This window comes from Cyanistes caeruleus, chromosome 23, assembly GCF_971803275.1.
Source record: "Cyanistes caeruleus chromosome 23, bCyaCae1.hap1.1, whole genome shotgun sequence".
Classification (NCBI taxonomy): Eukaryota; Metazoa; Chordata; class Aves; order Passeriformes; family Paridae; genus Cyanistes; species Cyanistes caeruleus.
In genome coordinates, this window is record NC_141723.1 from 1,877,239 (window position 1) to 1,901,311 (window position 24,073).

Sequence of the window (24,073 nt, forward strand, 5' to 3'; positions counted from 1 at the left end):
CTCTGTAGGTGTTTGTTTGATTTTATTAGGACCGACACATTCATCGTATGTCACAACGTCACCGATGGATGAGCTCCAGGAAATAAAACCCACCGGCCCCGGCAGCTGCGCGCGGGGCTGGAGCAGGAACACGCTGAAAAGGCATAAATGCGTCCTCCCCCACCCCCCTCCCATCCCTCCCCCTCCCCACCTTCCCCTTCTCACAGCTTTGATTGTATCCATAAGCAATGGGTCGACAACAAAACAAATAAAAATAATAATAAGTTTTTTCCCAGCTGCCAGGTTATTCTCATTGAGAGTTTTGGAACTCGATTAATATTAAAGCAAAAAAAAAAGGAAACTGAAAGGAGAAAAAGAAAAGACAAAAAAAAAAGAAAAAAAAGGGTCAAAAGTAAAAATAGAAATCATAAAAAAAACAAAATTAAAAAAGCAAAAGAAAAAAGGAAAATGATAAATTTCAAAAAACAAACAAAAAAGACAAGATAAAATGAAGATAAATAAAGAAAATTAAAAAGAGGAATAGAGGAAAAAGAAAAGAGAAAAAGGAGAGAAAGAAGAGAAAAATAATGATAAAAAAAGACCAAAATGGGGAAAAATTAATGAGAAAAAAAAATAAAGAAAAAATAAAAAGGCCAGGAATTATTTTAATGTTAAAAAAATAAAATAAAATAAAAGCAGATATGGCAACGCTACTAAGGATGTGGAATACGTCACAGAACCCAAAGTCTTTGCAGGCAACACTGTTTGGAGAGAGGAGAACACTCGATGGTGAAAAAAGTGAAGTTCTAAATTATATACAAGATATCTAAGGGTGGCTTTGAAAAACAGTCCCCGGGCCGGGCGTTGGGGTTTCCCTCGCCGTTATCTATTGCTTATTGAGTCAGATCCACAGGAACACTCAGAGACGGATGCATCCAAATGAGACACCGTGGAATAAAGGAAAGACCAAACCCTCAGTTTCTGTATGAAAACGCCGTGTGGACGAGCCTGTCCCGTGTGGAATGTACCGAGAGTCGTCTGGCGGGCCGGGCGCTCCTCCTGCCGCTCCCTGGGGAACCGGCCAGAGCCGGGCGCGGCGCCTGGGGAGCGCCCCGGCGGCCTCCGCGCACCCCAAAACGCGCTTCCAGGCGGAAAAGTCCAGCGTGCCCGGATGTGAACGGACAGGATCCCAGTGAGATGGAAAATGGGGCGCAAAGCCCTGATCCTTATGAAGGATGGGACTCAGTTGTTAAATTTTAAGGGGTACCCGATGGCTTTTTCCAGGCACTCTACCAAAGAGCCGGCAGACAGAAAATCCCTCTCCACTTCCACAAATTTGATGTAGATGGATTTGGGTGAGACACCGGGCTCTACGACGCAGTTCTGAGATAAAAAGGCGTTGATCCCGACCCAATCTTTGCTGAAGGTTTTGGTGTTTGCCTGGAAGTGTAAAAACAGGCACTGCTGGAGAGTCCGGACCTCGGCGATGCCGAGGTAACAGTAGATAATCCGGGCAGATTCCATATCCACCCGAAGGGAGGCCTGTGGCGAGGGGACCTCGAGCTCCCCTGGAGTCTCATTGCCGGGGTCGGGTGCCCGGTGCTCGGCCAGAGGGGAGGGGAGTTTCTCGTGGCACTCCTCATATCCAATGGCGTACAGGCCAGGGCTTTTGGGGATCCCTCCTGGTAATAAATACTGCACCACGTTCCCTCCAGTGGGTTTGGAGTGAGCGATGGGAATCCAGTCGATCTCCATGTGCAGCTCCAAGCATCTGGCTTCGCTGATGGTGATCTCCAGGAATTTGTAATAAACATTTTTCCAGTTCATTTTCTGTACTCGGGTCATGATCACCCGACCCTCCGGTTTTTCCGAGTTGAAATATTCCCGGAGCCGCTTGCCGAGGGGCACCTGGGAGCTGATCTCTGCGTAGTGGTAACGGATATCCTCCTTCCAGCGGGTGTTGTACCCAATGCCAAAAATGGCCAGTTTGTTAGAAAGGTGGAGCCTGGAGAAGTCCGTCCAGCTCTGAAACAGCTCCCACTTCAACTGGACCGACTCCAAGATTTGCATGATGTTCTGCATGACGTCACGCTTCCTGGAAATTAAGGAACAGGGAGAGAAGGATAAAGGCATCAGAGCTGAAAAACTTTCCCAGCGAATGCATCAACCTTCAGAAAACATTCATCCCCATCAGCTTTCCTGCCTGATTTTTCTTACTATTATATACATTTCTGGGGCAGTTTATGGGTTATTACAATGTCCTGATGGGGAAACTTTAAATTAATCTTGACAAAACCAAAAAAAACCTGAACCCAAACTCCTCCTGATATCAAAGCACCTCCAAGGAAGAATGTATCTGGCACTGCTGAATAAATACACATTCAACTACTGGGTCATTCTTTACAGTCCTGGGCTTCTGTCAGCATGTGGTCCATGAGCTGCATCCTGAACTCACAACTGCCACTCAAAACACTTCTGCCTCATTGTTATACCCAAATTAATGCCAGCAAGTGGGACTGTAATTGTAAAAATCCCAATGTGAGCATGAAGCCATTCCCAAGGGCTCTATCCTGGTGCTGGGGTAGAAACACAGCTCAAGGGACCAACCCCCTGGAGCAGAAAATGCCCCCAGACACATCTTGGATGCTGCAGGATGGACAGCAGCAATCCCTCCAGGCAGTCAATAAAGAAATCCCCACGCTCCCAAAAATCTGTTTTCACTCCCAGCAGCAAGGTTTCAGAGAGGAGTTTACATCAGGAGAGAGCATCAGTGTGCACCTGCAGTGAGCTGGAAACGCTTCCTCCGGGATAAATGAGAGTGTTAGGGTGTAATTAGCCAGTAGGGAGAACTAATTTGAGGAGTTATTGTCCTATAATCAAAGCTGTAGGAAGATATTACAACTCGTTTGCTAACGGAGAAACCTCTCTTGGTCCAACAAAAGGGATGTAAAGGATCTTTCCATGCAACTCTCCTTCCTTTATCCATTGTGCCACATCTGGAAAGCTCAACTGTGGAGGCTGCTGCACTCCCAGGAGGATTTTCTCTCCTTCCACATCCCACCAGGAGGACATACTGTACCAGGCAACACAGGTTTTCTTCTGTGGGGCAAACCTCCCTCCTCCTGCAGGTTCCTCGAGATCACTTGAACTCTAAACCAGTGGAGTAAACTCCAAACTCCCAGTGGAGTCCAGCATCAGACTGGTGAGGGACACAAAGGTCTCTAAGGACAGATACAACACCCCACAACCAAGGCTGACTCTGGCACATGCATTCCTGCCCAGTAAATCCCTAGGGGGACTAGGTCTTTTTACATCATAATGTATAGAAAGGTTCAAAGAAAACCAGACAGGGAGCTGCAGAGCCTTCATGTGCTGCTGGAGAGGCCTCACTTTAGAACCTTTCATCCCAAAAAACTGCTTTTACAGGTCTAACTACAAGGCAAGTGATTCTGGCAAGATTCTGCAGCTGCTGGGTGTCCTGCAGGTGATGGAGACCTCTGGAGCAGGCTGAGGACCCTGGGCTCGGGACACAGAGCTCTGGTTTGATGTGTGATGGTTGTTGCACACCTTCTGCAAATCCCATCTGTGCTGTCCAAGCCCCCCCGAGCGTTCCTGAGCATCCAGGTTGGGACAGTTCCCTCCCCACAGTGACACCAGCAGCACATCCATCACCATCTCATCTATCCCAGCTGTCTTGTAGCACCAGCCATGTCAGAAGTTCCCTGAAAAGACCTTCAAAGGCATTTTGGGAAGTGCATTTCTACAACTGGAGTGCAACAGAGTTTCTAGAGCACTGAGGAGGGACAGGAGAGCAGAGCCCTGTGTGTGTCAGGGGTTCTTAAAACTGCTGACTCCATCAGCACTGAAGTTCTGTTTCTTACTGCAAGTAATGCCTGAGGAGTCAGTTCCACTACCTGGCAGCAACAGAGAGAAATCCCAGACAACAAGAATATGTGTTTACCCCAAATCCATTCCATTTGCTCAAACAGTGCAGCAAAACTGATTTAAAACTTCCCTGATGCTTTGCCATGCTTGGAAAATATCATTTTGAGGCTTCTGGAAGTGCAAGTTTACCTTCTGGGCACAAGGGGGTAGGACAGGCAAGGGGACAGGGCAGTGCTGGAGCACAGTTTGGTGTCTCAGGCACATACGCTCGACTCCTGACGGCAGCTGAGCTCCAGTTATTCCCTTCCCAAAGCAAAGACAGGAGAGCACAGCGTGGGCAGGTTTTCATTCAACAGCTGAGGAGCAGAGTGAGGAACTGAAAGCAAAGCCCCCACCTTTATTAAGTGCACTATAAATACTCTGCTTGGTTTAGCTCGGCACAACCCAGAGCCCGAGCTCGGCTGCATTAGTCACTGCAGGGAAGGGGAATCATTGCATGAGAGCAGAGCTTCAGCAGCAGACAGAGAAAGCTCTTCCACAGGGAACCCACCACTTCCAGCACAGAGGAACACAAGGAAAGACAAATTTTAAAGAATTTTGCTTTTCAGGTTTAACATCTTGTTTTTGCTGGGACCTGACTTGGCTGAGCTTTGCCTTCTCAGGCTGTACCCAGGGTCTCAACAACTTAGCCAAGCAAAGGTATCATAAGCAGTAAAAATTACTACTATTTAATTATTTATTAATTTTAAATGTAATTGTTATTAATTCAACTGTTTAAAATTATTTATTAAACACGTACCTATGTATTTGCTTTATTTATATTGTTAATATGATTCATTTTTCAGGAGGACAACAGCAACTGAGCAGAGGGTTTAACCTGTTGTGTGTCTCATGACAATCTCACTTTTCAGCTGCAGAAGGTGCCCTAGAGCTGGATTTTCCCTCATCATCAAACCATCACCTCCCTGCTGGAGTCTGGGACCTGCATTTCTTCCTCCTCAGGAGCTTTTGCAATTCAAATGAGGAAAGACTTGAGACAAGAGTAGGCGCAAATTTGTTCTTAAGGCGCTGTTTCCAAACCAGGCAGACTTCAAAGAGCCCTGAACAGCTGCTTTCACTGAAGATCCACAAGCTTTCTCTAGTTCATCTTCCCAAAACCGGCAGTGAATCAAACCACTTCTCAAAGTCTCTAAGTAGTATTTAACTTTTCAAAACAGTTTATTTGGAGAAAACAGCCAAGGGCAGGCTACAGCAGAGCTGACATGGGGAAGAAGCATCCTGATGGAGGATGGGACATGGACACAGGTTACCTATTCCTTTTGCTTCCCATACTGTCAAAAATAAAGTGAAAGGTTGGAAGTCCCTGTGTCAGACACAGAACACTTGGGCCTGCAAGGGACCTAAAAAGCTCATCTCATTCGAACCCCCTGCCATGGGCAGGGACACCTTCCATTGTCCCAGGCTGATCCAAGCCCTGTCCAACCTGGCCTTGGGCACTGCCAGGGATCCAGGGACAGCCCCAGCTGCTCTGGGCACCCTGCCCACCCTCATAGGGAACAATTCCTTACCAATATCCCATCTATCCCTGCCCTCTGGCACTGGAAAGCTGTTCCCCCTCATCTTGTCCCTCCATCCCTTGTCCCCAGTCCCTCTCCAGCTCTCCTGGAGCCCCTTCAGGCCCTGGCAGGGGCTCTGAGCTCTCCCTGGAGCCTTCTCCTCTCCAGGTGAGCACCCCCAGCTCTCCCAGCCTGGCTCCAGAGCAGAGGGGCTCTGGTCTCTGCAGCATCTTTACCATGTTCCCCTGGAGTTCTTCTCTCAGTGTCACTTGGAGACACCCTGCCTCAATGGGGAAGCTGTGCTGTTGGGAAGTTGAGAGGAGATGAGGCTTCTGCCCTCTGACACCCAGGCAGGTCATACACGTGCTGTAACTAAAAGCTGTCCATAGGATCCATAAAGCTGCAACTGGTTTTTCCTCCCTGCTTCATACCTCGCTTTTCCCCAGCCCTTTCGGTGTTTTGGTGCTCTGTTACACCTTGTCTTCATCAAGGCCTCCTTCATTCAATCATATTTATTAATTTATTATGTGGGAACCTGGTCCAGACATTCCCTAACCCTTGCTTTCTCCTTTGCTCACATCCATTCCTGTGCCCATAGCACGTGGCTACAGGAGCTGATGGCAAAAACTGCCTTTTATGAGCACAACCAAACAGCACAAATATTAACCCAGCACCGCTGAGTGCAGCGAGTTCCCGGAGCCAGCGCTGCACCGGGTCCTTGGGGATCTGAGGAGAGAACCAGACACCAGTGCTGGGGTTTAAACAGCTCTTGGCTTTCACACAAACCTGCACTGAGACCTGCAGCAACGTGTTCGCCTTCCATGTGCTCCTGCTCCACAACTGAGGGACGCTGTGGAATCCAGAGGGATCAGGACAAGCTCAGACACAGACCTTGGGGAATCTCATGGGGTTCAACAAGGCCAAGGGCAGGTGCTGCACCTGGGTCAGGGCAACGCCCAGGATCAGTTGGGGCTGGGGATGAAGGGATGGAGAGCAGCTCTGGGAGAAGCACTTGGGGTTCTGCTGGGTGAGAGCTGCACAGGCCCTGGCCCAGAACCCCCCTGTGCTGGGCTGAGCCCCCGGCGTGGGCAGCAGGGGAGGGGGGATTCTGCCCCTCTGCCCCACTCAGGTGAGACCCCACCTGCAGAGCTGCCTCCAGCTCGGGGGTCCCAGCACAGGAAGGAGCTGGAGCTGCTGGAGCCAGGCCAGAGGAGGCCACGGAGCTGCTCCAAGGGCTGGAACCCCTCTGCTCTGGAGCCAGGCTGGGAGAGCTGGGGGTGCTCACCTGGAGAGGAGAAGGCTTTGGGAAAAGCTGGAGAGGGACTTGGGACAAGGGAGAATGGCTTCCCACTGCCAGAGGGCAGGGTTAGAAAGGATATTGGAACGGAATCCTTCCCTCTCAGGGTGGGCAGGCCCTGGCACAGGGTGCCCAGGGAAACTGTGTCTGCCCCTGGATCCCTGGGAGTGTTGAAAGCCAGGCTGGACAGGGCTTGGAGCCACCTGGGACAGTGGAAGGTGTCCCTGCCCATGGCAGGGGGTTGGAATGAGATGAGCTTTATGGTCCTTTCCAACTCAAACCATTCTAGAATTCTGCTTCTCTGTGTCCAAAAGCACACCACAGGTTTCACCAGGATTTTAATGATTTTTAGAGACAATTTCTGCTGAAAATCTGCCCTTGACCACAAAGGCAGATGAACCCAACTTTGAACTAGGCTCTCTTCATTTTAAAATGCTGTGCAAAGACGTGAAAGAGTTTAACAACTATTTATCTACTGTGGCTTTCAGATGAAATTTTATTTTTTTAAGATAATAAATAAATACCCAGCTTATCTTTGTATCAGCTGTGCATCTTCTAACTGGTTTTAATCTACTGAGTCAGAGTTTACAAGTTCCTTCTCCTCACAGACAAGGGGAAAAGCAGCTTTCAGCAAATCTGTGTGTTGGAAAATTCTCTGTGCTTGCACTCTGCACGTAGGACAAGTTTATTGCTGGCATGCTTCACAAAATGCCCCAGAGTTCACAGACTCCACTGCATTTTAGAGGGAATTTGGGGAGAAAAATGAACATAAAACTTTGAAAGGTCTCATTCAGCAAAATCTAATTCAGCTGTTCACCTAGACATTAAACTTGGAAAATTCATATGGTCCAAGCCTCAGAAAACTCAGGATTATTTGCTATGGAGCTCCTTAAAGATCAAATTTATTCTAGATAAAAATTATTCCAGAACAGCACCAAACTGTTCAAGGAGGCAGTAAGAACGTTTATACTGAAAAAAGTTATTTTTCTCCAGATTGTCCCTGAGTTGTTAAACTGAATTTGCTCCTTGTGAAGAAAAGTCACCTTTGGCTATGTAAATATCCACCTGAAGTGAGGAGTCTAATGAAGCTACACTAGATTTGACACTGACACACCCATGTAGTTTGGAGCAGACAGAAGGAAAAAGAAGGAAAATAGGAAAATAAGCAATCGAGAGGGGATCATCCACTTGCTGAAGCAGAATTGGCATTAATCTCATTCATACTGATTTGGATTTGTTGAACTCTTTCTGGACAGTTTGCTTGGTCTTGACCAGGAAATAATTAAAAAAAACCACAAAAAATATGTTAAGCACTGAAAAATTCTTCTTTGAAATAGAAGGATTTTTTTCAGTGTTTTCAGTTTTCAAATCTTGATTTAAAATTACGGCTTTAAAAATACTGTTAGACCTTTTCCCCTGCAAGGCTCCTCTCCCCAGTGTTTCATCATGGTGTTAAATTCTTTCCTCTGAACTGGAAGCTTTTCATTAATTATTTTTCTTTTAAATTATTTTTTATATTCTTAAGGTCCTTTATTTTAAATTTATTTCTCTTTATTTATATTAGATTTTTTAGAGGGGTTTTTTTTCCATTGAGTTACAGTACAAAGCCTCTGTTCCATCCCTGACTCATCAGGGATGTTCTGCTGCTGTTCCCAGTGCTGGTGACCTCCTACCCTACAGCAGCTGATTTTCTACCATGGAAAACCCCAGTGACACTAAAACCCACTGGTGTGGGAGCTCCTGTGTGGAACCCCAAAGGATCTGTGAGCCTGGGCTCACTCCCACTGCAGACAGAGCCACAACCACCCCTAAAGGCTGGCAGAAAGCAGCACTGGACAGAGTAAATAGAGCACAATTCCTTTCATTTTTGGGAATGCTCTGTGTTATTGTTGGAGAGGCAAGGGAGAGTCGCATGCTCAAAGCACTCAAAAGGCTCCAGTGTTTGTTGGATTCAACCCAGCCAAAAGGTTATGAGTAAGGTCTGGAAAATTATAAAAATGAAAATCAAAGACTCCCAAGCTTTGGCATGCCTTCCCAGCAAGGAAGGGAGCTGTTCTTGTGGATTCTATCCGTGGTTTAAGTCTTCCTGTCCGTGTAGTAAGTCTTGTTTCATTTGCTGAATGGCAAACCCAAGGAGAAACAGAGTTGTGAAGCTTTTCAGCTGTTCTGAGGTAATGGGAATAATGCATAAAGCAGATTCAACTGTATGAATAGTCTTTCACAATGTATTTATAATTATAAACAGAAGTTTCAAATATCCTCCCCTCCTGCACAGCATCCCCAGGGAAATACATTCCAGGGTAAAACATTCATAAATTACTTACTGTGTGTCTTCTGAAGATTCCTGTTTTATCTTTAATGTTCTTTTCGTGGTAGGCATTTCATCTGAAAGGTAAAATTCCAGCACATAATTAGATTTTAAATAATGTTCTTAGGGTTTTGGTTTTTTCTTTAAAAAAAAGGTTGAAATTAAATAAAAAAGAAATGTGAGCTGCTTCCTAAGCCAGGAGTTTTACATGAGACAGCTCCAGCTCCTACACCCTCTGTAACTGATTGGATTTTTATTTAACCTGGAAGAGGTAGGGTCAGTTAAGATCTAAATCTCACTCTGCATGTGCAAAACCTTTCGTGGACAAGCCTCCAATCCCTCCTATTAAATCACACATTGACAGAATTGCAAACTACATTGTTTCAAGGGAAAAAAAAAAATAAGAAAAAGCAATTTTTCTACCATTTCAAGAGGAAGCAGCAGTAGAACTGCATCTGTGTTCAATTCAGACGTTGTGTGCCAAGTGCTTTGCTCACAACTTTTGAGCGTGAAGGGCATCGTCAGCCCAGGCGCACGCAAACGTCCCCGAAACTGGTGACAAACCAGGAGATCCCAGCTTGACTCACCAAAAGGAGCCACACCAGACAGAATTAGCCATCATTTACATACGTTTTGTAACGTTTTTTTTCTCCCCACTGTTTCTCTCCCACATATTTCTGACTTTTAAATCCCCCAGGGAAGGAGTCTGAGGAGCTGGAATGCGGTTAACAGCCAACTTGCAAATTTTAACATTAAACTGCGATCTAAGGCTCTTTCAAAGCGTCCTGACTCACCAGTCCCCCAGACACAGATGTGTACAGATACCCAACTGTGTCTCCTCTCCCTCTTTCATCCTACAAATGGGGAAAAAAAAAGCCTGTATACAATTCACCTTCTTCACCTGCATCTCCATTGTATCTGATCAACTTAAAGCTTCTGCTGTGAAAAAACCAAGGCAAGGGAGGAACACACCTGTAAGAGCAGGAGCTTGAGAGAAATAAGCCTCAAGAAACCCACTTCTTCCCAGAACTGTTCAGTTTGGAGTGTGTTTTCTATCAGGGATGTGTTTAACAAAGTTCAAAAAGCCAGGAGCAACAACTAAACTTCCAAATTATTTAAAATATTGACTTTTAGGCAGAGACAGCAATAATTCAGGTAAGAAAAGCATGTGGAGGAGTTTGGTTTAGGTCTCAAACAACAAATGTGAGCTTGCTTGCTATTTTTTCATTTAAAAAACCACACCTCTGGATATAAATATATTGACATATTTAATATCAATATGTCGAGGTAAATTAGAAAGAGCAACATTTTTTACAGTTGTTGGTGTTGAAAGCTGAAGCCATGCTCACATTTTAACAACTGGTGTTTGAATGGTAACACCCAGGTACCACTGAAAGGGAAAGTATCTCCAAAATCCCATCAGGGAAGGTAAAACTGTGAAAGGAGAGACAGGGAAGGTGCCACCTCTACTGTCTCTGGCCAAACAGCCCTTCTTTCCTCCAGTCCTATCCTAAAATATTTCAAGAACCATGGTTTGCTTTTGACTAATTGAGGAATTTCTGTCCCTTTTCTCCCCAGGGATGTGTTTAACATTATGAGCACTTTCTGTCCCAGAGGTGATAGCTGGTACAGAGATGTGTGTGCCTGACAGCTACGAGCACAGGTAAAATCCAAGCACGGAGATGTGCCCAGATGGGATTTCTTACCCAATTCCTGCTCGCCAGTCTGGTAGCAGTGAAGATCCTGACTGTGGTTTCCCCAGTCCTCCTGAGAGTATTCCTCCATGGTGCTGCCATCCGACTCCAGCTCCTGGTACAAGCCACTGCTGTTGATGAGCACAGGCTGGCAGGGCTGGGAGTCCCATCCTCCCTGCCCAAACACCTGCTCCAGCTGTTCAAACGTGTAGCTGCTTTTCCTCTTGCCAACGCCGTGCTCCTTCACGCGGCTGTAGCACCTGCGGAGGGTCTGGGAGAGAGAAGCGGCTCAGTCAGGGGGTGTGGGGCTGGATGAGCACACAGGCACTCACACACACAGTCACACAGGCAGAGTTTAGGGCTTTGGGGGTTATTTCTGTTGGTCATATTTGCCCCACGCTCATGAGCAATGCTCCCAAATTAATCCACACCCACCAGGAAGCATCATATACATCTGACATTCCCGCTTAGCGTTAACATCTATGACACAGGACAAGTTGTGTAGCAGCTACGGATTCCTCAGATTTAACTTGGGTGACTTATTCTCTTTCCCACTTAAAAAAATAAATAAATAAAATCCCTGGATCTCCTATGGATGCAGGGAAAAAATACAATAAAAATACCAAGAGCCCCCCAGTCAGAGACACCAATCAGCCAGGAAAATGCACACCTACTATGAGGAGGAGAAAGCAGAGCTGGTGTTGTGCCCACAGCTTGGAGAGGGGGAAGCAGGGAGGAGAGAGAAAGGAAAACAGAAAGACTTCCCCCAAAAGCAAAGACAGTCCAACCTTCCTTACTCTGGTAAGAAGACACAAGGTACAAAATGGATATGCCTAAGCTATTCAGCTAGGAAAATATTTATTACTTACATATTTTTGCATTCCTTACTAACTCACTCTGTCTCTTGTGAAGCTGCTGAAATTTAAAAGAGGTCAAATCAATAATGCTCCCAGTTCCCAGACTTTGATATCAAGCATCAAGTAAGTAACAGCACTGAGGTGGCTTGGTATGAGCAGCCTCTCAAACAGAGCTGGGGCAAAACCTCCCACAAAGGTGCCAAAGCCTCATCCAGCTCTGGTGATCCCTTTGACATCCCACATCAAGGACTGAGCCACTTCATTGCTGCTGGATAAGCCTATGGTTCCATCCATTATTTCCCCCTAATCTGGAGCAAAAGACAACTACCTGGGGGTAAAAAAACTAAAGCTTTCGACACAGCCCTCAATGTGGTTTTAATTCTATCACTGCTCTGATTTTGAGAGATAATGATATGCCCCAGGTTTGCTGGGTCTTTTTTTCAGATTGGTAAACTGCTAGAAAGCATTAGCTTTTTAAAAATTAAGTTTATCACATTGCTGAGGTTCTAACTTGAATGGCAAAGCTGTCTCTGGAATTCAAGAGAGGCATTAATTTGGGAAGGACTAGTCCTGCTCCCTTGCTTTCTGCAGGAGGACTGTAATGGACACATCATTACAAAAACTACTTGTTTTTTACCCCCCAAAGAAAGGAACTTTTAAAACTCCAGAAAGCTGGAACCTACCTAATGCTCCTCATACACTGGTTTAACAGCATCAGCAGCAAAGGGATACATTTCTAACCAGTTTCCTCCTGAGATTCAGAGCCCTGGGGGCAGAAGCAAAACCGCTAAGCAGCAAGTCAGTATTACCCTGCTGTTTTAAACAAAAACACACAAAAATAACACAAAATAAAAAATAACCCAAATAAACACACAGGCAGCAACAGGCATGAGTTAGTCCACAGTTTAAGGTGGAACTCTTCCCACTTTTGCCATAACTACCTCAGGATCAACAGGCAGATCCTCTTTGCATGGACACCAGAAGATTTTAATTTTCTGTGAGCAGAGTGGAAAACAAGCTGCTGTGGCAATCTAGAACCAAAACCCAGCCTAGAAACCTGTTGGTATTCACTGGTGCAGAGAGTTTCCTCAGGCTGGGGTATAGATACATTTGGTTGTTAGAATTCAGCTTTCTCGCTCCAATTTCTCTCCTTTCAGCTCAAATTTCACTGACAAATAAGGGCAAAGTCATTTCACTCCCAGATTCTTACTAAAATCCACCCAAGTCAGATTTTTTAAAATGTATTTCCCAAATCCCAGTTCTTGTACCTGCCCCAGCTTATCCATAGGAGTTAAACATGGATTTAGAGCCTCCAGCTGAATTTATTAGCAGCCTTCAAGCAAAACAAACTGTTTCCAAAGCATCCCTACGCTTGGCCAAGCCCTCTGGGAATGCCAGACACCCTTAGCCACTATTTTCACACCCTATTTTCAGTGTGTGCTTCAAACATCTCTCCCCACCAATGGGGTAATGGAGGATCCCACACTAGGTTTTAACCTAGTAGTAATTAATTATTTCAGTCAGGCTGCAATCTGGCATAATTTACTATCAAAATAATTTAGCATTAAGTCAAAGTGGACTAGTAGAAATATTAAAGGGAACAACACAGGAAGGGGGATGAAAATAAACAAGCAATAGTGTGACTGCTCATTACTCTTAAAGGTCAAGATACTTTTGGGGGTAGTGCCCAGATGCTCACCTGGCTGTGTTACCTCCACTTCTGGAAGCAGACAACCTAAAATTTGAGGGAGATAATCTCAAATATAGGGCTTTCCAAAGCACCAACAGGCCTGTGGCTAAGCAGCTGGTGGCTCCTTGGTCTTGTGTGCTGGAGAATCAAGATTCTTGCCAGCTCTTTCTTCTTGGAGGCTCTCCCCAGTGACTCCAACAGGCAGTCCCTACAACTTCACCTGATGTTCCCTCCAAATACCACGAGTCAGCCTTGTTTCTTGTAAGTCCACAGGCTTCTTTTCTTCAGAGAGCCTGGTAAGACCTAAATAATTGCTCAGACCTCAGGAAATCTGGGCATTTTATAATCCTTAACCTTTCTCTCACCAGGTTATTCTGATCTCCAAGATCTAAGATCTGGTCTTTTCTTACGCACCTCCTCTACTCCTCCCGGTGTCCAGCTCAACTCCTGCTCCGTGGTTCCTGAAGTGCACATACACATATTGATACAGATACAGAAAGCAGGAAATTTAGGACAAGTAACTGAAAACAGACCTGATCACTGCCCAGTGACTGCTCAGACTGGAAGAGACCGAGGCTTTTGCTTATTGTTCTGCAACACTGCCTGCAACACGAACACATATTATCCCCGCTTAATTTATAATTAGGAAAACCAAAGGAGGAGACAGTCACAAAGCTCAATGTGGATTTTCTCACCATTTCTAACTCACGAGTCCTCATCTCTACAAGTGAAGCCACCGAAGAACCTGGAGCTCTGCAGGAACTGCAGGATGAGGATGAGAAAAACCTTTAGGAAGGCTGCAGACATGGTCCTCCTTCCAGCAAAAAATAAGATGAGGGAGAACCAGACCACAGCAAGCTTTTTATATATAACCTGAGGTTGTCCAACATGGAATTCCAGATCCCTGATCTGAGACATGCTCTTACTCAGGGAGAAGCTATGGGCTCTGCAGAGCAGTTTGGTGGCCTGTGGCTGTGTCCACATTCATTTATGTTGATTCATTGAGAGCAGCCTAAAGGGGTCCTGATGTCCCAGAGTAGCACTTAGCACAACACTCAGCTTCAAAGATGCTCTTTTACTTAATGCAGAGGAGCTCTCAGCTTTATATCCTGAATTAAGAACAACAGTGCCCAACAGCTCCCTCTCTCATCATGCCAGGATACTTACAGGAATCACAAGATGAAACTACACTGGGACAAAAGAAACAGCTTTTGAAGCATGCAGTGGTTGTAGGGGACAGTGAAAGGTCTTGAAGTCTCTGTTTTTAAGTTCCTGGGAGCAGAAGGTAACAAATCTATGCAATAGCTTCAGCACATGAACTCTTAGGTTAAAAGCTATGTGCAAGACTTACATGGGGTATTGCCTCAACAAGCCCCATTTCTGTGGTTTATCAAAAATAAAAGGAGAAAAGCAGCACCTCAAACTCTTGGGAGAGCCACACACCACTGCAAGAAGACAGCTGATGACATCAATGCATCTGGAGATGCATGAGGACCCAAACAGGAATACCCCTCTGCAGAACAGGAGAGCCCAGCACTCAAACAGGCCCCCAGGAGCTCAGGGTCACTCCCAGGAGCTGCCACAGCCCAGTCTGCAAAGGCTCCAGCCCCACAGCTGGCTGCACATCTGCCTGAGCACAGCACTGGGGACACAGCACTGGGGACATGACTGTCACAGTGAATTGCTCTCTACATCAAAGAGCAAGGCCTTGGTTGTATCCTGATTTACCCAAACACACAAGGACCTCCTGAAGGATTTGGCTTTGGTACAGAAGAAAAGTGATGGGAAATGCTGAGGGGAGAAGGGTTGGGGGAGTAAATATAGACAAGTTGATTATCTTGATTTAGGTAAGAACCAGAGCTCTCTTTGGACAATGAAGAAGCAAAGTCACCCCGGCAGACACAGGTGGGGGATATCAGCCAAGGCAGGGCAGACATGGGTTTTTGCTAGGGAGAGCTGGAACCAAACAAAATTTCACAGCCACCACTGCCAATTTCTAAATCACAATTACATATAATACAAAAAAAAAAAAGCTCTTGCCTCACAGGAATTATTTACAGAAGCTCCAAAGCCAATTGCACAGGTCAGTCTCTGTGAGACAGACTTTGCCAGCAGCCAAGAGTGAACAAAGCTGGGGCTCAACAGGCCAGGTCCCATCAGGGTGAGGAAACCAGTGACGTGTGGTGCTGTGACAACAGACCCCACAGTGCTGTGGGCTCACATCTACAACCCATGAAGATGCTCCATTGGGTGCTGCTATGAGAATGCTGAGGATACCCAGACCCTTCTCAGGGATTTGTTGCTAATTGAGCCAGACCCCTAGAGAGGAGACTCCAGCACGGCCTGCAGAAAGGCTGGCAGCTGGGCACCTGTCTCTTGATGCTCTGAGCTCCTGCTTTTCTTAAACTGGATGAAAAGAATAGGAAGGAACTTGTTAGAGCTTGAGAAGGCAGAGAAGCACAACCCTCCTCCAGACCCACAAAGCCAATGACTTTGTAAACAGTTTAGCTGTAGTGGATGGTTCTCCAGACAGAGATCACCAAATCACAGAATATCCTGAGTTGTAAGGGACCCACAAGGAACATCCAGTCCAACTCCTGCCCTGCCCAGACACCCCAACAATCCCACCATGTGTCTGAGGGTGTTGTCCAAATGCTCCAGGAGCTCTTGCAGGGTCAGGGCCATGAGCATTCTCTGGGAAGCCTGTGGAGGTACTCGAGCACCCTCTGGGGAAGGAACCTTTTCCAGCCTAAATGGATGAGATGCCTGAGTAAGGTTCAACCTGCTCCTGGCATGACCTGTTCAAACATTACTTTGGAGCAATGAAAGCCACACCTGAGCAGGTTACCTTGCCTTTGGAAACAAGCTCATATCAAAAATCAAACCTAAAGTTGCATGCATCTACTGTGATCAGGACAAACATCATTATACCACTCACAAAAACCAGACTTTTAAGGAAAACCCAAACTGCAGCAGCCTGGATGAAAAGAGGTCTGAGATGCACTCAAGAAGTCATGTCTATGCAAGCCTAGAGAGACCACAGACTTAAACCCCAGCTGGTCCTCACTCTCAGGTGAAAGGAGCCACAAGCCCATCCAGCAGAGGAAGAGCAGCACAAATCTCTCCATGGGTGAGATGGAAAACACTCCTCTCCAAAATGAGCTCCACTATAGTGGCAGAAAGCATCGACATGGGCAGTACCACAAGGGAAATGGTTTGTGTAGTTCAGAACCCTAAAACACTTGATATCCAACAGTGTCCCAGCCATGTGTCATCCTGTGGTCTCTAGAAGAAGTTTCACACCACTTCAGCTGTGCTGTGAAAACGTTACTGGGGAGACCAACCTCTAAATCCATCAGAAAAGCTGGAACTGAAATACCAAAAGTGGCTTGAACCCAAACTGTCACCTCTAGTGGTGAAAAGTTTGGTAACAGGTGAGACCACAGCAGTCTAGAAAGCACTGTCTGCTTGGCCCCAAATTGACACACTCAGCAAGAGGGAGGTAAGCAGGAATCTGCTCCTGTGACAGTGCTTGAAGCACAGTGCAACAATCAGGAGGATTTTTAACATCTTCCCAAGTCCTCCATAGTCAGAGAGCACTACAGGAAAAAATTGTGTGTGCCCATTCTAGGGTTTAATGTTCACAAATTTCCCTAAATGAGATTTAATGCTCAAGTTTCACAAATCTGTCCTCCTGCAATGAGTTCCTGACCATCAACTGTTTCTGTCCCAACAAGGTAACCTCCCAGCTCCCTCTGGGAATCATTCTGCACCTGGGGAACGAGCAGTGGATGGCCCAGGTTTCCTGGTATGATGGCCAGGATGGCCATGGCTGCAGAAGCCACTGGATCATAAAGACACTCATCCTGCATGTGCAATTCAAGCCAGACTCCTACCAGCACAACAGCACACTGCAAATATCCTGGCTGAGAGCAAATCCAAGAGGGTTCTTTCCACATGACACTCATATCCCAGAAATGCTCCTCTGCCACAGCCCCACAAAGGATTGAAACAATTACATCTGCTCTTTTTCACTGAAGGGTTTACTTTTCCCAGCTATAAATGTCAAAAACTTGTGCTCCCACCTATTGGAGCACATGAGATCCTCCAGTGAGAAGCTGGGCTGCTGGGAAGGACCCAAGGAATGCCAAGAAACAGCCCAGCCTGGGAAACACTGACTCTATTTAAGCCAAGGGAAGAATGGGAGGTAACTTGAACACCTATGCACATCACAGCCTAGGGAATCAATGGGATAGGGAGCTGTGACTGAGATAAACCACATTCAAAAGAAATAGAAACTCAGAGTCATGCATTTGGGTTGGGAGTGACCTTAAAGCTCATTTTGTTCCAACCTCCTGCCATGGGCAGGGACACCTTCCACTATCCCAGGCTGCTCCAAGCTCTGTCCAACCTGGCCTTGGATACATCTGGGGCAGTCACAGCTGCTCTGGGAAACCAATGCAAGGGCCTTAGCACCTTCACAGGAAAGAATTTTTTCCTAATATCCAATCTAGCCCTGCCCTGTCACTGGGAAGACATTCCCACTTGCTCTGCCACTCCAGGCCCTTGTAGAAAGTCCCTCTCCACCATTCTTGTCAGCTCAAATCAAAGGCAAAGCTGTTTTGAAGGTGGATGGTTGGCTAGTTGCTGTGAAATGCACCAATGCTCCATCATTTGACATCTTTGAGTCACAAAGACAGCCACTCCACTCATTGGACCCAAGGATGGAACTCTGGCTGAATCCCTCTAATGTCCAGCAGCTCACACTAAATCAAAGCAAGCATTGCTTCCAAGACAGGTTTGCTGGAGCAGCTTTTCCTGCCTTAAAAAACAACTCCATGCAAGATTTACAGATTGTTTACATCACAGAGCAGCTAAAACCACAGCCCCCTTACAAACAAGCCCGTGCCACCATCAAGTTAGTGCTGCCTAAAGCAAGAAATACCAACAGCTGATAGTCAGGTGTGGTTTTTCATCCCTTCCCACTTCATGTGGGTTTGTGGCACTCCCATCTACTCTTTGTTCTTTCTGAGCACTGAACCAGCATCTTCAAGATATTTATTTTCCTTTTGAAAACCAAATTACTTTTGTGGTTAACCACAACCCAGCCAAAACCTCCAGTCACCCATCTGGGGGGAGGAGGAGGAGGAGGAAGCTGCTGCACACAGAAAAACCAACAACAGAGGAACTGGATTGGCAGTGATACTTGGGAATTCCTGCAGTCAGGAGTTAAGATGTTGGAACTGCTTCTCTTTGAATCAATGGGCTGGCATTGACTCTGGGGAAGGCAAAATAAAAGCAGAACTCACATTTCTGCAGTAGCTGAAGAAATGACATTTTAAAAACGCCTCCAAATTAGTTTTAACAGCAACTTCTAAGAAGGGATTTGTCTCTGCTGGGGAAAGGCTCTCCAGCTGCACCCGCAGCCAGAGGACTTCCAGCTCTGCACTGCTCTCTCAGCCCAGCTGAGCAATGTGCCATCAGAAGGACGAGTCTTTGATTCCATCTTCCATACAGATGCCAAGAAGAGAAGCAGAAAATCTCCCACGGGCTTAAAAAAAAGGCCTATAATCTGGTATTGAAGAAACAATTGGAGCCCATTATTTCAAGAACATTCCTTTAAAACAAAATGAGCCTTTACTGCCTGAAAACACCCCTTGACTCTCACAGCTCCGACTGCAGCACCTGAGCTCACCTGAGCTTTCCCAGAGCATCCCTGTCACTGCAGCCACATCAGGGGGCTGGAAGAGGATGAAACAAAGGTCCAGCACACCTATGGAACATGTTCCATGTACCCCATGGGCTGTCATCACCAAGCTGTGTGGCCTTCACACAACAGCTTCACAGCTCAAGGCAAGGGCTCATTTTGCCATGCTTAAATTCCCAGCAAACCTCCTGCTGCTTGGTTGAAACAGCATCACCCAGTGCAGGACACAGGATCCTGGCAAGGCTGGAAAGGGTTTGGCCAAATAATCCATCACCTGCCTTAAAATCCCAGCTCCAAGGTCAAACCTGAAAACAAAAAGCTCTCCATGTGCTGCTGTGGGAAGGCGATGAGTTTCAGGATAGAAAACCAGGCTAAATCCTTGCTCAGGAACATAGGGAATAGTAAAGGTGCTGGATGAAAAGAGCAGTGTCACTGAACAAGCAAGGATTAAGGATAGAACGTGACTTGTCAGGATGAGGATGCTATGGCACACAAGACAGCTTTTCTGGGAATGCAACAGGCAGAAATTAAGATGTTCCATCCTTCCTGTAGCTCCCAGCTGCGGAGCTCCCCAAGCTAGCAACCTCAGAGCCACCAAGCGGGACTCAAAGTCTCTTTCCAAAGGAAAAGCTGCTGGAATAGTTACATGTGAATCCCTAAATTTGAAACAGATCCTTTCAGAGCGGCTCCAACCTGACAGCAGCCCCATTCCAGCTGCTGATGTGCAGAAAAACACATGCAGATGGTGAGAGACAGGCAAAAATCTGCATTAGGACCCTTCTGCACACCCTGTCTGAATTAAGAGAGAATGCATCCATGCCATACAACTGGAAAAACCTCTGCTTACAAGCTGACTTGCTCCTTTCCAGCTCAACTGGCTGCTGAGACTCAAGATTTGGCTGTGTCCAGGGAATGCAGATGTTCCCAAGGAAAGCAGTACAGCATCCTTATCTAAAATTCATTTAAAAACCAGCTGAACCTGGAATGTTGGAAGCACCATTTATTATCCAGCAGCAAATCCTCAAGCTTCTGTGCCCTGATGGGCATTAAGTATCCTAAAAAATGATGGAAACACAGAACATTTTGGGTAATAAATGGAACAACGCAGCCACGTGCTCCTTCATCACCATCTCCCCAGTCCTGTTTTCAGTGTGGAGGATTCCAAAGCACCTGCACCCTCCTCTTGTTCCCTCAGCACATGACAGACCTCCTGCTCCATCTCAGAGGAGAATCCATGCAGGACCCCTCCACAACCAGAAGTGACTTTTGTTTGTGGAGAACCATCAAAATGTCAAGCAGCCAATTCTGCCTGGAATCTTACAAAAACTGGGACTTGAGGGTTGGCAACAGCTACCACAGCTATCTCAATAATTCCTGCAATGAGGTAAATTCTTGACACCCAAGAGAGTTTACAGCTTTCAACAAGTGCTCATCTCCCAGCAATTCCAGGCCAAAACCCACTGAGAGCCCAAAGGCTTCAGAAAAGCCACATTTTTGCTGCTCCAGATGACTGTGTTGAGGAAGGCACTCACTGTGGGGATCCAGGATATGCAAAGTTTGGGTGTATGGTGCCAGAGACAGCAGCATTCAACTGGCTGCTCCTCTCCTGCACATGGCCTGCTGAGAGGCCAAGCTGTGCACAGGAACACTCAGGGATGAACTGCTTTCCAGCTGGGTGTTACAGTGTTGAAGGATAGCTCACCTTGATGTTCTGCAGTCTAGAAACATCTAACAGGTTTGTCAGGAGCTGCTCTTGGTGACATACCAGCCTTGAGCACTGTTACTGATGTTTCATAGGTGGTTTCTTCCAAGCTTGAACATTTCAGGGGCAAAGACGTGTTCAAGCCTCACTTCTGAGGTGAAAGTGGGAGAATCCTCAGCTGCAAGGAGCTCAAACTGCTGAGACTCACCAAAATGCTCCCACAATCAGCTCCATCCAAACCCAAACAGCCAGTTCTGGGCTGCTCTAACAGTGAGGTGACACCTCACAACCTGCCAGCATGCCCCAAAATTGGGGCTGGGGGCCTTAACAGTCACTGCATTGACTCTCATCACAGCCCAAAACCATTGGACAAAGCCAAACCATCTCAAGGAACTTTTCTGTCATGCAACTGCCTCTGGAGAAGGTCACAGGTTTGCATAAGAGCTGATTCAAGCAACAAGCACCTTGAAAGCCACCAGGAAAATGAGGGAATCCAAGAGGGTTTGCAGTGCAGCAACATTTCTCTCCAAAAATCTTTGGGTGTATTCAAAGGAAAAAGATCCCTGAGCAGCAAATACACAGACATGAGGGAAATACATTGAGAACCCAAAACTTCTATAGAAAGTATGTTTGTTTTGAGTCTCTATTTCCAGGACAGGCTATTCTAATCAGCAGGGATTGAGGTGGAAATCTCTCACTCTCAGGCATCCCTTATTCCATGCATATTGCAAATTAAAGGCAGCCCAGGTGTATACACCTGCACAACCCCAGCCCAGCTTGGCTAGCAGGTATTTTTAAGGGATGGCTAGAGGAAGGGAGAAACAAAAAGTCCACTGAGCCCCAGCAATAACATACTCATTTTTCACTCCATCAGTATTTGAAGTGGCTGCAGAAGCCTAGTGGGTCAGGAAAGCAGAAATCAGAGCCAGAGGGAGATCACAGTGTGTAATTCACCCTCCCAAACATCACCCACATTTACAAACTCAAACCTCACAGCCATTTCCACATCATCCAAATACCACCTCTCTGTAAAAGCAGGATGCACAAAGAGACTGCTCCCAAACCAGGAACCAAACCCAGCCCTTTTTTTCCCCAGGGAATGACATAACTGGAAAGACCCCTCTGGAAAATACAGCCCATAAGGCTGTTTATCAATTACTCAAGAGGTCTGTGAAGCCACAGCATGTTCCTGTTGAGCCAGAGAAGGCATCAGACACCACAAAACAACTCCACAGCAAAGGAATAAGAGCAACCAGAGCCACCCCTTGTTACTGGGGGAACTGGGAGCCCCGTTTTCCCAAGGGGGCTGCAGGGAGCAGCCAGTGCCAGCCCCTCACACAGTCAGCCACAGCACCCACAACACTCGGGGCACAAGGAGGAAACCCAGGAGAGGTGGTGGTCCAAAAACCCAGGGCAAAGATCCTGTTGGGGCTGTCCCCATGATGGGACACAAACAACTGGGATACTGTGTCCCTCCCCACTCCAGACATGTTGCCACAGCTCACCAACACGACAGGAACTGAGCCCAGGGGTTCAGTGCTCGTGTCCCAAAGGTGCTGCTGGAGGCTACGGGAGCAAGGGAGGAACCCACAGGATGTGGAACACAGGAGACACAAATAGAACCGTGGGGAGCCAGGCAGCTGAGCCAGGGAATGGGATGCCCTGCACCCAGGGCAAGGGCTGGGTTCAGACCGAGGGACAACTGTGCCAAAGCCAGAGAATGCGCCAGAAAACTGCAGCACGGAGACCCGGGGACACGGTGCCCCCAAACCCAGGGCCAAAGGACATGCTGAGCCAGGAGAATGCCCACAGCCAGCGCCAAAGGACACTCAGGACAGATCCTGAAAGGACTCAACTCCCGGGACAGGCTGCCCCAGGCCCAGGAGCAGAGAATCCACAGGAGAACAGCTCTCCGGAGAAGCGGCCCCAGACCAGCCCGGGAGCTCACCCACCCGCGGGCGGGCGGCCGAGCACGGGGACCCCCGGCCCACCCTCCCGTCCCGGGCCGCGCCGCCTCTCCCCCGGGTACCTTGATGCGCTCCCGGCACTGGGACGGGGTACGCTCGTAGCCCAGCTCGGCCAGGGCGCGGGAGACGCGCTCGTACATGGCGGGCCCGGGCGCTTTGCTGCCGAACACGGTGCCCGCACCCTCCAGCTGCTGGTACCGCGCCTCCACCAGCCGCTCATTGCCCCACACGGCGATCAGCGCGTTGGTCTCCGCCGGCGTCCAGGACATCCCGCGGCAGGCGGCGGCCGCGGCGGCGGCGGCGGCGCCGCCAGGCGAGAAGGAGACGGAGGGCGAGGCCCCGCCGCGAGCGCCCAGCGCGGCCCCGCCGGCCGCCGGCCCCGCGCCCAGCGGGGAGGCGCCGCTGGGCGTGGAGGGGTCGGACAGGCTGGGGTTGCCGTCGCTGAGCGCGCCCGGTGAGCCCGGCGACAGCACCTCCATCTTGGGGACGCGGAGCGGTGGCTCGGCCGGCGGGAGCTGCGAGGAGCCGCAGGGCGCCGCCATGATGGGGGTGCGCACCGAGCGGGCGGAAGTGACGCGACACCCGGGGCCGGGACTTCCGGCAGCGCTGGGGAGGGGCGCAGAGTGGGGCGGGGCGGTGGAGGAGGGGGCGGGACCCCGCGGGGAAGGGGCGTGGCCACAGGGGGCGCGGCCATTGCAAGAGAGGCGTGTGACTGACGGAGAGGGGCGTGGCTCTGTGGGGGCGTGGCCAGAGGCGTGGCATGGGGCGGGGAGTAATGAGCAGCATAAAATGGGCGGGCCCTGGAGTGAGCTGTGGGCGTGGTCTGATGATGGGCGTGGCTCTCTCCCTCAGCGCCACCCGATATGGGCGTGGCCCCGTGATGGGCGTGGCCCATGGGCAGGGTCCCCTCAGACCTCTTGGGGTCTCAGACCCTTCAACCCCTCCCTCCCATCGCCCGGGATTTGCCTTGGCCCCGGGACTCCAGATGTGCGGCCGAACATCCCAAACGGGAGATTTAGCCCAACCTTGGGGCAGAGCATTGCCATCGTGCTGGAGCTGAGCTCGCTCCTCCGGGCCGAGCACATCCCCCCGGGCTGGGCACCCCCATCCCTGTTGTGGAGCACCCCTGAAGTCTGGGGTTCCAGAACTCCCGATCTGAGCATCCTGCAAGGATTGAAGCTGAGTCCGGGTGGTCGGGGACCTCTCCTTTCCCACCGCTTACTGCCCCCGGCCCTGGTGCCTCCCAAACCCCGGGACCCCAATTAGCGGTGCCCGTGATTGATGAGCCAGGGCGCAGCTCGCGGGGGGTGGGGGGACACCCCAGCTGCGCCCCAACTCTTCGTTAAGCCAAGACTAACGAGCATCGGGGAGATTCCACCTCTCCAGGCCCCCTCAAAAGCCCCCCCATTCAAGGGGGGTGGTTAGAGAGGT

General features: G+C 48.3%; 1 protein-coding gene across 5 annotated transcripts; it reads right to left on the reverse strand.

Annotated features, from left to right (window-relative positions):
* Positions 1-5: 5 nt before the first annotated feature.
* On the reverse strand, positions 6-23,213 carry MSANTD2 (Myb/SANT DNA binding domain containing 2). 5 transcript variants are annotated; one of them, XM_023941512.2, is made up of 6 exons: positions 13,276-13,869; positions 12,260-12,342; positions 11,589-11,634; positions 10,732-10,990; positions 9,042-9,102; positions 6-2,074 (listed from the first exon to the last, which is right to left on the reverse strand). In XM_023941512.2, the coding sequence occupies exons 3-6, from the start codon at positions 11,598-11,600 to the stop codon at positions 1,222-1,224; spliced, it is 1,185 nt and encodes a 394-aa protein (XP_023797280.1). In that variant the 5' UTR covers positions 11,601-11,634; positions 12,260-12,342; positions 13,276-13,869; the 3' UTR covers positions 6-1,221. The 5 variants fall into 5 exon arrangements, with proteins under 5 accessions (XP_023797280.1, XP_086717554.1, XP_086717552.1 ...); XM_086861428.1 differs by lacking the exon at positions 13,276-13,869 and having other exon boundaries at positions 10,732-10,834; positions 10,907-10,990; positions 11,589-11,631; positions 12,260-12,356; XM_086861426.1 differs by lacking the exons at positions 11,589-11,634; positions 12,260-12,342; positions 13,276-13,869 and adding an exon at positions 22,705-23,184 and having other exon boundaries at positions 10,732-10,834; positions 10,907-10,990.
* Positions 23,214-24,073: the final 860 nt, after the last annotated feature.

Excerpts from the sequence above, each read along its gene's own strand:
- MSANTD2 (XM_086861425.1), bottom strand. The coding sequence starts at position 23,184 with ATGGCGGCGCCCTGCGGCTCCTCGCAGCTCCCGCCGGCCGAGCCACCG. Across the intron at positions 10,991-22,704 it reads AGTGCCGGGAGCGCATCAAG|ACCCTCCGCAGGTGCTACAG; the intron begins GTACCCGGGGGA and ends TCTCTCTCCCAG. Across the intron at positions 9,103-10,731 it reads GACTGGCGAGCAGGAATTGG|ATGAAATGCCTACCACGAAA; the intron begins GTAAGAAATCCC and ends TTTACCTTTCAG.